The 16,012-nt window shown below is 56.0% G+C and overlaps 1 protein-coding gene across 3 annotated transcripts in view; it reads left to right on the top strand.

The window, feature by feature from the left end:
• Positions 1-16,012, top strand: part of DLGAP2 (DLG associated protein 2) — a 583,372-nt gene that overhangs the window by 137,520 nt on the left and 429,840 nt on the right. For all 3 annotated transcript variants that reach the window (XM_070047249.1, XM_070047250.1, XM_070047251.1), the window contains one exon: positions 5,974-6,028. In XM_070047249.1, the coding sequence (XP_069903350.1) occupies positions 5,974-6,028 (55 nt within the window). The remainder of the gene's footprint in view (positions 1-5,973; positions 6,029-16,012) is intronic.

Raw genomic sequence — 16,012 nt, 5'->3', positions numbered from 1 at the left:
AGTGCACAGGCTGTTGCAATACACTGAATGTGGGTGCTGCTCGGAAATCAGCCTGCTGCTCCACCACAGCCCATGTGGGAGAGCCCCAGGCTCCTGGGAAGAGGATGGTGCTGAAGGCTGAGTCACCACCATCCGGGCATCTGGGAGAGGGTGGTGGTCAACTAAGGACTCTGGTTTTATTCCTGGAAAGAACCGGTGGTTCTGTGGAATCCAGTGGACTCTGCCTGGGCCTCGGTTTCTGTTGTGGAATGACCACATCACAGGTGGCTTGGGATTCCATGTCTCTCCAGTCAAATACAGAAGTGATTTAATTTGAAGCCTCGCTTTTGAAATGCTGACTTCTCGACTTCCCTAGACTCCACCGTTGCCGCTGTGTTTTGTTTGACTTACTAGTGTGCATAGTGGATCCATAGAATCAGAGAATTAGCCAAGGGGCTTCCCATGGCCACGTGAGCTTGGGTTCTGTGCACACAGGAGGCAGCAAGTGAGTCCCTCCAGGGCCGTGGATGTGGCCGCTGACTGCAGGGGCTCAGATCCTGCTGCCTTTGCTGCTTGGGCGATGTTTGTGTGCATCTGCATCTGCAGGTGCAGCTGGGAGGTGTGTGGGCCTGGATTTCTCCTGTTCTTCCCTGTGGAGGGGGCTCAGACACACGTCTTATAACCAACCAGTTCACAGGCCGGCGGTGGTGAGTTGGAGTGAACACTCGGTGCCGCTTGGAGCTGCCCAGGGTGCATTTTGATGTCCTCAGCCGCCACGTCCTCTGGTGTCACTTGTTACTCACTGGCCCTAGGCAGTTGCTCCACCCACGGATCCAATGCCTTCCCCTGGAGGGAGCCGAGTCCCACCTGGGGCCTCTGTCCCCCAGATTTCTCTGTGGCTGAGAGAATTGTGCAACTCAGATGTTTCCTAATGTTCTCAGAGGAGGCGAATCACAAAGAAAAGGCACCTCAGGAGCAGGCGTCTGGATCCCCGACCTCTGCTCAGAGCTGAGCTCAGTGGGCAGAAAGAGAGCAGTGAGATGCCCCGTCCTCGAGGGAGTGCGTGTGGCGGGCTGGTGCTGTGGGGGGCAATGGGGACCAGGGACTGGTCAGGGGACCTGTGGTGAGGTGAGGCCGTCTGGGCTGTGGGTGAGGGCCTGGCCTGCAGCTGCCGTTGGTGGGACTGGCCTCAGGGGGTCCAGCGGCTGGGCTGGGCTGGTCTGAGCAGCCGGGTGCTCCTGCAGAGCCAGCTGGGGGTTCCTCAGAAAGAGTGAATATGGTCAGCAGCAGAGAGACATCAGGGCAGCCACAGACGACTGTGGGCTCAGAGTCCACTTCCAGGTGCTTCTCGGGCATGTTCTCTGACCACGTGGTACCTGCAGGGCCCTCGCCCTTACCTCCCCTCTTCCTCTGCAATGCCACACTGCCTGCTCTTCCTTCTCTGTGGCTGTGTCTTGGTCTCTTTCTGCACAGTGTGGGTGTCTGCAGTCAGTGGTCTGCATCTCTCCCTGAGCCATGGTCTCCCAGTCAGTGATTAGGTCTCTATGGTGATGCTGGTGAACTTGTGTGCTCAGCTGTGGCCTCTCTCCCAGGGCTGCGCCCCGGATTCCACGTGCCTTAAAAGCAGAGCTCCTCAGGAGCTGGTGTTCAGCATAGTGGGTAAAGCTGCCACCTGCAATGCCAGCATTCCACATGGGCACTGGTTCAAGTCCCAGCTTCTCCACTTCCGAGCCAGCTCCCTACTAACACACCTGGGAAAGCAGCAGAAGGTGGCTCAAGTGTTTGGGCCCCTGCACCCATGTGAGAGGCATGGATGAAGCTCTTGGCTCCTGGCTTTCGCCTGGCCCAGCCCTGGCTGTTGTGGCCATTTGGGGAATGTACCAGCAGATGGAATCTCTGTCTCTCCCTCTTTGTCTTTCAGATAAATAAAATAAATATTAAAATAAAACAAAGCTCCTCTCACATGGGCCTGTCGGAGTTGGTGGGCCCCATTCACACCAGTGCTTACACATGGGGCTGTTGGTGTCCTCAGCTTCCTTCCCCTGAGCTCTGCCTGCCCACCACGCCAGGCACCCCTCCTTTGCCTTCTGCTCCCTGTGCTGTCCTCACCAGGCCTTTACCTGACTCTCTCATCTCCTGCTTCTTGGAGAAAGGCTTCCAGAAACATCTGCCGCATCCTCGCCTTCCTGAGCCCCTAGCCTGTGACGCAGGTCCCCCCTCTGTCCTGGCCCTGGCACCATCAGGTGTTAGTGGGGAGCCGGGTGGTGAGGGAAGTCGGGCTGTGAGGCAGACCTGGGGCTGGGAGCTCTCTGCCCACACAGCCGAGCTGAGCTGAGCTCTGAGGAATCCAGGAGCCAGCTCTCGGTGTGCCCGGCAGTGATTTCCTGGTTCTGAGTGTGTGTGCTGTGGACCTGGAGGGCAGCCAAGCCGGTTCTTCAGAATGAGTGCCGGTGACCACTGGTCCCATCACTGTTTCCTACCACGTTCTCTCTCTGGCAGCGAATGCTTGGTCTGCCGAAGCCTCGCCATCCCCGGCGCAGGGTGGTGAGACTGCCGAGGTGATAGAAGCCCTGTTGGGCCTCTGTGCCGTGATTCCCAGGCATACAAGTCAGGCCACTGACACAGGCCTCTGAGCCTCCCCAAGTCACAGCCGCATCCAGGGCCCACATGCTTGTCTGTGGACATCTGCCCGGTTGTCCCTCTCCCAGGCTAATGCACTGATGTGTCTGTCATCCCCCTTGGTGAACAGGACTGAGGTGGACACAGGGTCAGACCCGGGTTTCCACTCATCCTTGTGCTTTCCTCTGCCAACAGCACCCCTCACCGTTGAAAGCTTAGTATAGAGTTGATCTTCTGTATAAAGTTGATTGAAATGGATCTTGGTAAAAGGTGGGAGTGGAATTAAGAGAGGGAAGAGGAAGAAAGGTGGGAGTGCAGGTACTGTGCAGAGGATCATTGTGCTCCTAAAGTTGTATTTATGAAATGCATGAAGTTTGTATACCTTAAATAGAAGATTTCTGGGGAAAAAACCGTTAGGAATTTTGATTGAGATTACACAGAATTCAGTCCAGTGAGAAAGGGTCCATCACAGAGCAGGTACAGGGAGAGAGCTACAGGAAGTCCTTGTCCCAGACAGGCAGAGGTGAGGGGGAGAGGGCTGCAGGAGGTCCTCATTCCAGATAGGCAGGGGTGAGGGCTAGAAAGCTACAGGAAGTCTTCATCCCAGACAGAGGTGAGGGGCAGAGAACTACAGGAAGTCCTCATTCCAGATGGCAGGGGTGAGGGGGAGAGGGCTGCAGGAAGTCTTCATCTGAGACAGAGGTGAGGGGGTAGAGAGCTGCTGGAAGTCCTTATCCCAGACAGGCAGAGGTGAGGAGGATAGAGCTACAAGAAATCCTCATCCCAGGCAGAGGTGAGGAGGAGACAGTGCAGGAAGTCCTTGTCCCAGACAGGCAGAGGTGATGGGGAGAAAGCTACAGGAAATACTTGTCCTAGACAGGCAGAGATGAGGAGGAGAGAGCTCCAGAGAGCTCCAGACAGAGATGAGGGGGGAGAGCTGTAGGACATCCTCATTCCAGACAGAGGTGAGGGCGGGGGAGAGCTGCAGGATGTCCTTATTCCAGACAGAGGTGAGGGGGACAGAGCTACAGGAAGTCCTCGTCCCAGACAGAGGTGAGGGAGACAGAGCTACAGGAAGTCCTCGTCCCAGACAGAGGTGAGGGAGACAGAGCTACAGGAAGTCCTTGTCCCAGACAGAGGTGAGGAGGGGAGAGCTACAGGAAGTACTCATCCCAGACATCAAGGGTGAGAGGGAGAGTCAGGGTCATCCCCCGAGGGTGTGGCTCTTCTCCCAGACCCTCCCCTGCACCGGGCAGCTCCTGTGGGTGCTGCTGCCTTTCTAGGCCCTCGTGCTGTGGTGCTGGGGGTAGGGTGGTGCTGAATGTGGGCAGGCAGCTGGGGAATCTCGTTTTCACAGACAGCGACCTCCATGAGGACTAAGGGAGTGAAGACAACCGGGTGCTCTGTCTTAGGTGGGGTTTGGCTCCTAAACCCACTCAGATGGGCAAACGGCCCAGTCTGTGTGGTCAGCTCTCTGAGAGGGTGGAAATGCACGTGCACTGTGGTGGTCAGGACGCTGCCTGGGGCTGTCCTCACACCAGGGGGGCAGCCCCCTGGGGCCTATGCTCCCTCTCCACTCTCCCCCATCACATCCTCCAGCCTCAGCAGAGGGAGCAGTGGAGGCCGACTTGGCCGTGAATCTGCCTTCCTTCATGCATAGCCTCTCCGGGATTTTGTTCTGGTGATGAAAGTCTGGCTGACAGAGCAAGCACAGGAGAGGACCTGAGCTACGCCGGCCTCCGAGAGACCAGGCCACCAGGGGAGGGAGGCTCGCAGTGCCCACAGGAGGCAGGCAGGAGTTAAGCCGTTGCGGGCTGGAGCATCGGCCTGAGAGAAGCTCCCAGGAATGGAACAGGAGGGGAAGGGCAGACAGAAGTGAGGATTTAAATAAACGCCAGGTCCAAATGTCCAGCGCTGAGTAACAGACACTCCTGGAAAAGAGAATGGAGACTGTGTGTGAAAATGGAAAGATGGGCGTTTTCAATCAGAATTATGTGGGACTGCCTCAGAAAGTCACGGAGAATGGAACTGAAGATAAGTTTGCTTTGGTACATTTACTTATTTACCTACTTTGAAATATCCATGTATTTATTTGAAAGCGTTACAGAGAGAGGAAGAGGCACATACACACACACACACACACAGAGAGAGAGAGAGAGAGAGAGAGAGAGAGGTTTTCCATCTGCTGGTTCACTCCCTAAATGGCTGCAATGGCTGCAGCTGGGCCAGGCTGAAGCCAGGAGCCTGGAACTCCATCAGGGTCTCTCACATGGGTGCAGGGCCCAAGCACTCCGGCCGTCTTCTGCTGCTTTCCAGGCCACTGGCAGGAAGCTGGATTGGAGGTGGGGCGGAGTTCAGTGGCACTCATGTGGGATGCTGGCCTCACAGGCAGCAGCTTAACCCATGTGCCACAGCACCAGCCCCACAAACGTTTTGTTTAAATCCATGTGTGGTTCTTCCATGGTACGCAGTCTTTTCTGCCCAACAGCCAAGGCTCTGAGCCTGCCGTCCCACACGTGTACGGCATTAGCTGGGTGCTCAGTGGATGACAGCTCTGCTCTGTTTCATCTTCTGTCTGTCAGACTTGCCCAGTCTGAAGTTGGCGGCTCAGTCTTGTTGGTGACTGGTTACGTTTGGGAGAGAATTGTTCTTTTCTTAGGGCAGAAGTGTGGCTGGAGGGTGGCAGAGAAGGGAGATCTCGTGTCTTCATCCATCACACCGGTGCCTGCTGGGCAGTGCGGCAGGCCCCGTGCCTGCTGTGCTTGCACTCCGAACCTCTGCCCTCGCGCTCCGTGGTGCAGATTGTTCTGGAATGAGCGGCAGGGGCATCCTGTGATCGCAGTGTTCCGGAGTGCCGCAGCTTCTGCTGTGGTCAGTCTCCTGCAGAGCGCTGCTCCGCTGCACATCCTTTCCCTCTGTGCTTTGCAGTTGCTTTGTGTTGCTGAGTTTCCCTGGGAAAGCCTTTTTCTGTTAGTTTCAGCTTTTCTTCATTCATCTGATGAGGCCCTGGGAACTAAACACGTCCCTGTCTTCCCTGTTCTCCTTGGTGACTCACCCTCTGTGGCCGTGTCTCCCTTTAGAGCCCACAGAAGGGTCAGGCCCCAGCAGCTCTCTCTTGCCAGTGGGCTGATATGTCAGAGGCTGTGGGAATGTGGACGGGGCCGTTTATCTGAGTGCAGGGCCCACGAGCTGCTCGGCTGTCCCGGGCCCTGCACTAACCTGAGCCCTGTCCAGATCACCCTCTTGAAGTGTCGGCAATGTCGGACGATGGTCAGGCTGCTCTGGGCCCCGTGACCGCCTGGCACTGAACGCCCTCCTTAGGGAAGCCCTGCCGAGGCTAATGAGAGCTTTCTCTACCTGTGTGTTTTGGAACAGGTGCTGCCCGGCATCCTGCAGAAGCACTGCTGTATCCTCCCAGACAGGAACACAGGTAAGCACCGTCTCTTCGTCTGGCCGGAGTCTGTGAGCGCTCGACTTAGCAGTTCGCATTTGGTGGGTTTTTGTGCTTGTTCTTTGTTGTTTTTGGTGAAAGATTAATGGTAACTGAAAGAAGCAAAAATTCCTAAAAAAAAAAAAAAAAAAAACCTTCCTGCTGTATGATGAGCTGTGAGCTGCACATACAGATCTGATTTTATTTGATAAAGTTTCAGATGATTGTTGTCTTGGATTTTTAAGAGAAACTGGTTGTCTTACGACGTTGAGTAGACGTCTTTCAAAGCTGCTCACAAGGAAGCACCACCGCTGGCTGCAGTGGAGGCCTTGCTCCTCGTCAGGGGAGGGGCTGCAGTGTGTTCCACCCTTGAGACCAGGGGGTCTCAGTGAGGGAGACGAGTGCGGGGGTCCAGCCTGGGAAGTGGTGCCGCTGTGGCCAAGGGCCTGTGGGCACCTGTGGGCGTGTGGTGCTGCTTTCAAGGAGACACAATGCAGAAAACTAAGATCTAACAGGAACCTTTGGAACTTTGTTGCTTTCAAGCTAAGAATGAAAGTGCAACCGCCAGGAGCTATTACCCTGGGGACCTGTGTTTCCTTCTGCTGTGGGGGCTTCCGATTGATTCTGTCACAGGCATCCTGAGTCCTGAGGGAGAGAGAACGCCGCCTCTGATTCCACTAAACTCTAGAGGGGTTTATTCATCCCTGGAACAGCCACGCTGGTCACGAGTGTTCACGTGCAGAGGAGTTTTGCTGGGTGTGAAACAGAGTTGCTGATATTTCCTTGATTGCTTTCTACCTGTAACAAAATGAGTCAGAATGGACACTTTGTGATGGCCTGCAGAATTTAATCTCTTGCTGTTGATTTTATTACAGTTCAGTGGGAGTCCAGTGCATTGGCTGCCTGTGGAGCAGTGGGTTTGGAATGTGGTTGGGTAGTTTTTGAGCCTCTGTTTATTTTCTGAAAGTCTTGGGCTCTGATGGAAAGGTGAACGGTCAGGTGGGAGGGAGGAAGCAGAGACTTCTGCATACTGTACTGTCCGTGCTCCACAGGGCGTGTGGGGCACCTGAGAGGGGCTCACATCTGGATTGGGCCACATTTCCCAGCTGGATCACTGCTGTGATGCTGAGAGGGTGAAAACATAGCCATTGGATAAAGTACTGTTCTGTGGGAATCTAAGTGGGCTTTAAATATTGAAGTGAGTTTCTGTGCTCTTAGACAGTTCTATAAGATGCTTCGTGCTCAGTGGGAACGTGGCTCTTTGTAGAAATCCTGGGGTCCTGCTCTAGGACTGAGAAGCTGCCTTCATTCGAGACCGGATGTTGAGCGCATTTGCTCGGCAGTTTCCTTGAAAACATTTTTACCTCACACGCTCTTCTCTCTGAAGTCCGAGCAGACTTGCAGCTGCAGCACTGGGTGTGGGAAGGGAGGGAGGTGGTTGGAACTGTAACTCCCAAAAGTGTACATTTGTTTGGAATTAAAGATGTTGAGAACGTTAGCTTTTGCTGGGTGATTTGGTCTGCTTTGCCCAAAGCTGCTGAGTTATTGAGGGGTTGCATCTGGAGAGGTACGCAGACTTCATTCCCATGGCGCACAGGGGTCCTGGAGCGGCTCTGGTTTCTGTCTGCCTGCTGGTTGTGTGGGACAATTCCCATAATTCCTGATTAAGGAGACTGGCTTTGGGAGGGGGCAGAGTTCCTGATTTAGAAGCTGGATGGTGGTGTCTTGAACCCCCCTCGTGACTCCGAGCAGAGCTCCTCCACAGGGCGATGATCGTGAATCCTGAGTTGTGTGGCTTTACAGCGAGCGTCTTGCTGAGCTGAGTCACCCATCCCACCCCTGTTTCCTTGTTGGAGTTTCACTTCCTGTAGAATCACCATAACTTGGTCAGTGAAGTGCTTCTGGGTTGAACACGGCTGTTTGGAAGACAAGAGCATCACCGGTCACCAAGTTCTCTTGCCGTTGTCACTGCTGTGGCCCAGCTGGTCGGCAATGAGAAACCATGGAGTTTCCTTGCTTCTCCATGCTGAGGGCAGACCTGGCAAAGGCACCGTGCTTTCGTGAGAGCATGAAGCTGGTGCAGACGCTGCTTCCGTGACGCATTTGCATCAGCCTGACCCTGACCGGTCTGCCCAGTTCCCATCTCCCTGACTCCCGACTGTCCGGCCCTGGGTGTGCCCTGGGTTTGCACCCGGTCTTCTGGGCCACTGGCAGGAAAGAACAGGATGCAGAGATCAGACTGCGGACACTGGGTGCGTGGGCGGCTTGCAGGAATGCGCGCCATGTTGGTCCCTGCCTCTGGCCTCCCTCCCCTTGTCAGGGTGCCTGTGAGGGAATCACCCAGTGCAGTGGTCACTGAGGCCCAGGGTCCTGGAGTTGACCTTGTTTCAATTCAGGGCCGGCTCCTTTGCATCTGGATTTAGGCTGCCAGGTCTTGGGTGGGATCCAAGGACTAGGCACAGTTAAGAATGCAGAACACCAGCCCGTGTGCACCTGGACTTAGGGACTTTTTGAGCAGTGACTTTTCATAAACAGCATTTGCCTGTGGTGGCCAGTTCTGGACTGGACTGGTCTTTAAGCATCTCCTCGGCACAGCAGAGAGCTGTCAAGGCTGTTACACCCTGTGTCCCTGGGCTGGTTGGGGCTGGGCTGCAGTCACTGGGTGTGGATACTGAAGGCAACTTGGTGGACTGCAGTAATATCTGTGTGTGCTGCACCCAGAGAGCTGGGAAGAGGTGTAGACAAAGAAGGGTAAGCAGCTGCCCAGTTCTTGTCTTGGTGATCAGCGGGGCTGGCTTAGAAGGTTCACACCACCTGGGGACTGGTGCCGAGGCAGGAGTGAGCAGAGTACATTCTACTTTTTCGGCTGTTCGCTGGCTGGGCACTGCTCATGGCACCTGTCTGTCTCAGAAGATGGCCCTTCTTCTGCCAAGAGTGTCGCCTGCTTCCAGAGTGAGCCGGCTTTGCAGCACATCGGTGGCACTCACCCGTGCAAACTCCGACAGCTACAGAGGAGTGACAGTGCTGCGCCTCCAGTGGGCATGAATGGGTGAAGCGGTTTGTGTGCAGGTGTTGGCGGGGAGAGTTTACATGTTCTCCTTGTTCTAGGGGGCTGGCTGCTGTTTATTGGCAGGTAGGTAATGGAATGCTTCCAAAAGACACAGGCCTTGCCGCCTCTGGGGTCGGGTGGCGCTGGCGAGCTGCCGGTCACTGTTGAACACTGAGTGACTGGTCTGTGGCACTGTTGAGGTCTGTGGTGTGGATTCTGCCACCATGGTCATTGGTAGGGCTACCCTGAAGTTCGCAGATGCAGACTGGAGTTCCCTCGGCTCCTTTGGTGTCCAGAACCCGTCCTGACGCCCTACTGGTGGCTGTGATCAGAGCCTGCCCTGCACAATGGCAGAACCTTCAGTCGTGTATTGGCCAAATGAAGCCTTGGAGTGAAATCTAACCTTTGTGGCAAGTTTCCATTTAATTTTATTTTTTAATTTTTTTATTTTTTAATTTATATCCCATCACCATTCCAAAGGATAATTATTCATAACATAGAAGAGTGAAGAGGTATAAAAAAGTTGATTCTGCAGCATCACTCAGAAACCTCACTCAGTTTGGGGTTTGGCTTTAAGACTGCTGGAATGAAGCCAGGGGGTCCACAGCAGGGACTTCAGGTCATATACTGGGAAGCACATGAAGTTAGGATTGTGGAATTGGAGAAGATTTGATGATCTTCTGAATTATTTTGATCAATATGAAATGAAAAACAACAGTGGAGGATGATCCCAGGGAGATTAAAATGCTAAAGTAAAGGAGTGAGAGTTGTCATGTGTACTTTTTCTTTTCTATAACACCTGCAGAGTTTCTGGTTAAAAAGGAACATACAGCATTTTCCCTCTCTTGGAACCCACCTTCAGGCCACTCTGCCAGGATGTCTCTGACTTAAATAAATCTTGCTTTTCTCTCTGCCTGTCCACTGGGAAATTCTTCCATGTGAGACAAAGAACTGAGATAATCTTTTCTCTGCTTCCATTTTACCCATTACATTTTGGTGCCACGACCCAGATCCCACTCGAGTTCGATTCCAGCCAGCATCTGATCATCTCGCCAGAGGGTGAGCATGCAGACTGCTCTCGCTTCTGTTTGCAGGAGAGTTTCCTCTCCTCCATAGCAACTCTCTCGCAAGAACACTGGGCCCGCAAGTTTCCATTTTAAAAAGTCTGCAGAGGGCCGGCGCTGGCACACCAGGTTCTAGTCCTGGTCGGGGTGCCAGATTCTGTCCCGGTTGCCCCTCTTCCAGGCCAGCTCTCTGCTGTGGCCAGGGAGTGCAGTGGAGGATGGCCCAAGTGCTTGGGCCCTGCACCCCATGGGAGACCAGGAGAAGCACCTGACTCCTGCCATCAGATAGCGTGGTGTGCTGGCTGCAGCGTGCCAGCTGCGGCGGCCATTGGAGGGTGAACCAACAGCAAAGGAAGACCTTTCTCTCTCTCTCTCTCTCTCTCTCTCTCTCTCTCTCTCACTGTCCACTCTGCCTGTCAAAAAATTAAAAAAAAAGTTGCAGAGGGTGGGCAGAGCATTTTGCTGCTTGTTTGGGTGTTGCCTGCAGGGAAGAGGCACAGCGAGCCGCTGTTCAGCTCTTCAGGGGCAGTAGGGCTGCTGAGGGATGAGCAGCTGCCCCAGCCAGCCAGGCCATGGCGGCTGAAGTGCTGGCGTCCAGGTTTCCTGTGAGCCACAGGTGGTGAAGAGCTTTGGCCTCAGCGACAGACAGATGCACAGACCAGGAGAACCGTGAAGAGGCGCTGTGCTTTCTGCAGGCCCGTCTCTAAGGCAGGTGCTGAGAATTGGCGCTGTGGACGTGTGACACAGCCAGAGTGCGCTTCACTCATCCCACACCCGACTCACACCTGCGGGGGCTGTGGCGCCGTCCCCTGTGCCACCTTTGGTTCTGGCCTGAGTGTGATGCCAAGTGTCTGCGCTGCTTTCCCTCTGCAGGCCAGGGCCACTTCCCTGTGGGGCAGGAAGTGCCATGCCCATTTTGCAGATGGGAAGTGACTCAGAGGACCTGGGACGTCCCACGTCCTCTCTGTGTCGGCTGTGGCTCACATGCAGGCCTCTCACCCCGGGTCCACGGTGGTGGCACAATGGCCCCCACGAGTCCCCCCTGTGGATGAGGTGGCCGGGCCTGCTGCTGGAAGGGCACCAGGCCCACAAAGAAGCTTCTCTCCTGAAAACGTCAGGTGGTGGCTCTCCAGGTGGGTTAAAGGTCAGACCTGACCTTGAAAGACCAACTGCTCGTGGTCAGTCTGTTCTACTCAGAGCTGGGGAACACTTACAGTGGCTTCTGTCTCTCCAAGAGTCTGGAGGCTGTGCAGACAGACACCTGTGATTCACAGACGGAGAGTGGCGGAGGCAGAACCCGAGCTGAGTGAATGCAGGCAGCAGGGCCTGCCTCCTCCCGCTCACGGCCGGCAGCCTGCGGCCCGACTTCCCGCTCCCTCTCTCCCATCCACCGACTACGGACAGAACCCCTGGCACGCGTGGACGGGCTTCATCTCAGAACTGGAAATGGCTCTACTGGAACAGTGGAGGGCTGGGTCAGCGGGCGGGGGCCGACCCTGCTCACTGCTGCGGCCCCTTTTTACCAACTTAGCACCAGCCCAGACGGCCTCTTTGTGCCAAGTGGAAACACGGGCATGGCTTTGGGGAAGTGCTCGCTCGGTCTTGGCCCCGTTGTCCATGCGGCTGGCAGAGCAGACAGGCATGGCCGCCGTCATTGCCCTCCAACCCCACAGCACGCACTGAGGTCTGTGGTTTGTACCAGGCTGATATGGGGATGGAGGGAGCTGAGGCTCGAGGCTGAGCTCTGGGCTGCACCTGAGCTCTGAGGACATCTGCTGCCCTCAGACAGGCACAGATTGTTGGGGGCACCCCCAGCGGCTGGCTCTGGGGGCCCAGGGTGGGAGAGGCAGTTCCTGACTCCATGGCACCTGCTCTGTCTGCTACCCAGCATGCCTGGTGCTGACTCTGCGTGTGCAGCCTGTGAGAGCGTGTCCGGTGGAGTGTGGACTGTGAGGGGAGGACTGTGGGGCAGAGGTGAGGCCTCTGTGTGGGGACAGAGTCTGCTGTGTGCCTGAATGGACAGTGTGGTGCCCTCTGGGCTCAGCCGCCTTACCACGGGCTCAGCCACTCCATCCCCTGGGAGCAGGAAGGTTTCAGGAAATCCACTGCAGGAGCGAGGACTCTCTGAGGCCCTCAGCCTGCGTTTCACAGCCCCCTGAGACACGTGGCTCTTGGCTCCTGGCCCTGGGCGGCATCCGCAGGACCTCTGCTCCTGTCCCCTGCTCCCTGTGTCCACATTGACCCTGCTTCCTGTGTCCCTCCTGCTCCTGGTAGTCCCAGCTCCTCATGTGTTAGTGTGTGAGCTTCCAGTAGTTCTCCCAGCGTGACAGGAGACACGTGTACATACATGTGGGAAGGTGAAAGTGTCCACAGTGTCACCAGGGACTGACCCAGAACCCAGTCCACACTTCTCAGTGCCCAACAAACAGTGGTCGGCCCCAGCCCACCTCCTCTATTCCGTGATGCAGCCATTTTCTCGAGAGCGCCAGTGAAAATGAAAAGCAAAAAGTAAGGGCTCGCTTCGTGGCTAAGGGGACTGTTGTGGAGATGTGGCTGAGGTGTGGTCAGCACTGCCTGGGTTCACACTCTGAGGGGTGAGGAACACACCATGGTTAGACGTGGCTGATGCGTGGTCAGCACTGCCCGGGTCTGAGGAGAGGGGCTGGTGCTGTGGCATAGTGGGTTAATGCCCTGGCCTGTAGTGCCGGCATCCCATGTGGGTGCCAGTTTGAGTTCTGGCTGCTCCAGTTCCGATCTAGCTCTGCTGTGGCTTGGGAAGGCAGTAGAAGATTACCCAAGTCCTTGGTCCCCTGTACCCTTGTGGGAGACCTGGAAGAAATTTCTGGCTCCTGGCTTCAGATCAGCTCAGCTCTAGGCCACTGCAGCCATTTGGGGAGTGAACCAGCAGATGCAAGACCTCTCTCTCTCTCTCTGGCTCTGGCTCTGGCTCTGGCTCTGGCTCTGGCTCTCTCTATAACTCTTTCAAAAAATCTTTAAAAAAAGAGTCTGAGGAGAAACTGGAATTAACGGAGAACTGTTGGGTGCATGCGTGTTTGGAGATCTGGGCATGGTGTTTTGTGGTGCACCCCTTCCCTGCCTGTCTTGGTGACCCTGCCTGTTCCGCCAGGAGGTACGCTGGGTCCCCTTGAAGAGGAGGGGCTGTGGGACAGCGTGGCCATGCCCTCCCCTGCGGGGACCTGCCTCTGCATTCGTGGGTGGATTTCATGTCTGCAGCTGCAGATGGGCTGTGTGGCTGGACAAGGGTGACTGCCATTCGGGAGTCTATGCGGAAGGACATCAGTTGAAATGGTGGGCGTTTCCCAAGGGGCTGTGCTGGGGGGCCCTTGTTTCATGAGGTCCTCTGCTGTTTGCTTACAGCCCCTTATGCTTCCCTCATGCGGCTTTGCTGGTGGCTTCAACCTGGACTGGGTCCAGCTTAGGGTTGGCCAATTGTGACAGCCCAGGCTACTGTGTGGGCTCTCATGGTTGTCATCTGGGCGTGTGGATGGCTGACCTGCGGCTCCTGTGGAGGAGAGTGAGGGTCATGGTGTGGCCTCGTGGTCACTCCGTGTCTCTGGTATTCATGCTGACGCCTGTGTCTGTCTTCTGTACACAGAGCTGTGGCTGTCCTCTGGCCACAGTGGTGATTGTGGGAGCCCACGGTGACTCAGCTTCAGTTCTGAACTAAAGGTGCCCAGCCCTTTGATGCTGTCTTCCTCTCTGGCTCTAACTGGATTAGATTGCTTTGATAAGTAATCAAAATTATCAAAACACATTTTAACACACATTCGAATCCAGGCCGACTAAACCGCAAAAGCGTATTGTGAGAGAGAAAGTCTTGGTGTGTAAATGTCCGTCATTATTGGATATGAAGTTGACAGGACTTGGCGCTGTGATTGACACTGGCTGAATGTGCTAGCAGGAGCTGTGCCAGTGAGGGGTCAGCAGGCATGGCCCAGGTTGGACCCCGCCAGGCGCAGGCTCTGAAGCTCACTCTCCTTTCTCTGCCCAAAGCGTTGGGCACAGGCTGGCCACTGCTGGGGCAGGGCAGCACTGAGTGCCACGGGGTGCTTGTCCCGGCTGTTCCTTGCCATGCAGGTCTTGCCATGGTGTGGCTCAGGAACAGGGCCTGGTGTTGGCATTGGGAACATAAGAAATGGGGTTATGTGGGTGACGGGCAGCTGCCTGTTGTAGGGGAGCCAGGATTTCCAGGGAGCATGTTTGTGGAAAGTGCTTGAGAGGATGGTGAGAGGACCTGGCTCCTTGTGGGTCTGCGTCCTGCCGTGAGGAGGGGGGGGTCATGCCTCCCCTCCCCCACCCCACTCTCACCTTCCCTGTCCCCTCTCCTTTTCTCTCCATCTCCCTCCCTCCCCCTCCCTCCCTCTCCCTCTCTCCCTCCTTTCTCCCTCCCCTCTCCCTCCCTCTCCCTCCCGCCCCCTCTCTCTCCCACCCTCTCCTCTCTCTCCCTCTAACTCCCCTCCCCTCTTACCTCTCCTCCCCCTCCCTCTCCGTCCCTCCCCTCTCTCTCACTCTAACTCCCCTCTCCCCCCTTTTACCTCCCCTCTCCCTACCTCCCTTCCCTCCCCCTCCCCCTCTCCCTCCTCCTTCCCCTCCCCCACCACACACTCCAGTCTTCCCTGTTGCTACCACGTGGCCCATCCATCATTTTCCTCGTGCTTGGGGCCTGTGCTCACTTTGTCTTCCTTGTCACCTTCGGGACGTGGTGCAGCTTGCGCTGCCTTTTCTGTGTGTCATCACACTCGCCGATAAATCCCGTTCTGTGCATCTCTTCGCAGCCTCTCTGCTCTTCCTCCTGTGCTCCTAGCGGTCTTTCTCGTGTTGCCAGAAGCAGCCACTCTTGGTGTTCCTTTTGCGTTTTTGTGGCCGCACTCCATGTGTTCCTGGGACTTGGACAGTTTGTGTATCTGGTCACGCGTGCTGGAGAGAAGGGGTGTGGCTTCTGGTATTGCCCCAGAGATGGGGTGTGGGGTGGCCCTGGCCTATGGGGTCCCTCTTCTGCCAGCAGAGTAGCAGCCTCAGCCTCATTTTCTGTGACTGTCCCCCTCGCCTCCTGCCAGTCCATGCTGAGTGTGTGGAGTGGCTGCTGGCCCCTGTGGGCCCCTCTTCCTGCCTGTCTGTGCTGAGTGTGTGGCGTGTGCCGTGTCAGCCCCACAGAGGCAGCCTGGTGGGGGGACTTCTGCTCTCCAGGGTCACTGAGACATCTGGGGAGCAGATCGGGACAGCTTCTCTCTGAGACGACACTGTCCCCAGTCCTGGGTGGAAGTGAGTGGGGGGCTGCAGTGTGGGCTAGGGGACAACAGGTCACTCTGCACTGATGCCATGTGAGTTGTTGGTGTCAGACCCCTGGAGATGACACCACAGTTTAGTGTGGCCTTGGCTGCTCCTGCTTCTGTTCTCAAAAGCTCTTTGATGGAGTGGCAGGGACTGCAAAGCAGCTGCAGGAGGCATTCCCAACCAACCCCCATGGCACATGCTGTCCACCAGCATCAGAGAGGGAGGGAGAGGGAGAGAGAGATGGGGAGGGAAAGAGAAGGACAGAGAGGGAGGGAGAGGGAGGGAGATGGAGGGGGAGGGGGAGAGGGAGAAAGAGGGAGAGGGAAAGATGGAGAGGGAAGGAGAGGGAGAGATGGAGACAGAGGGAGTGAGAGATGGGGAGGGAGAGAGGGAAAGGGAGAGAGGGGGAGATGGGGAGGGAGGGAGAGGGAGAGATGGGGAGGGAGAGAGAGGGAGAGGGAGAGGGAGAGATATAGAGGGAGAGGAAGAGAAGGGGATGGAGGACGAAGGAGAGATGGGGAGGGAGAGAGAGGGAGAAGAAGAGATGGGGAGGTTGAGAGAGGGGGAGATGAGGAG

This window comes from Oryctolagus cuniculus, chromosome 8 (assembly GCF_964237555.1).
Source record: "Oryctolagus cuniculus chromosome 8, mOryCun1.1, whole genome shotgun sequence".
NCBI classification, from domain to species: domain Eukaryota; kingdom Metazoa; phylum Chordata; class Mammalia; order Lagomorpha; family Leporidae; genus Oryctolagus; species Oryctolagus cuniculus.
Note: the sequence above shows the minus strand (reverse complement) of the source record. Positions and strands in the feature narration are given on the sequence as shown.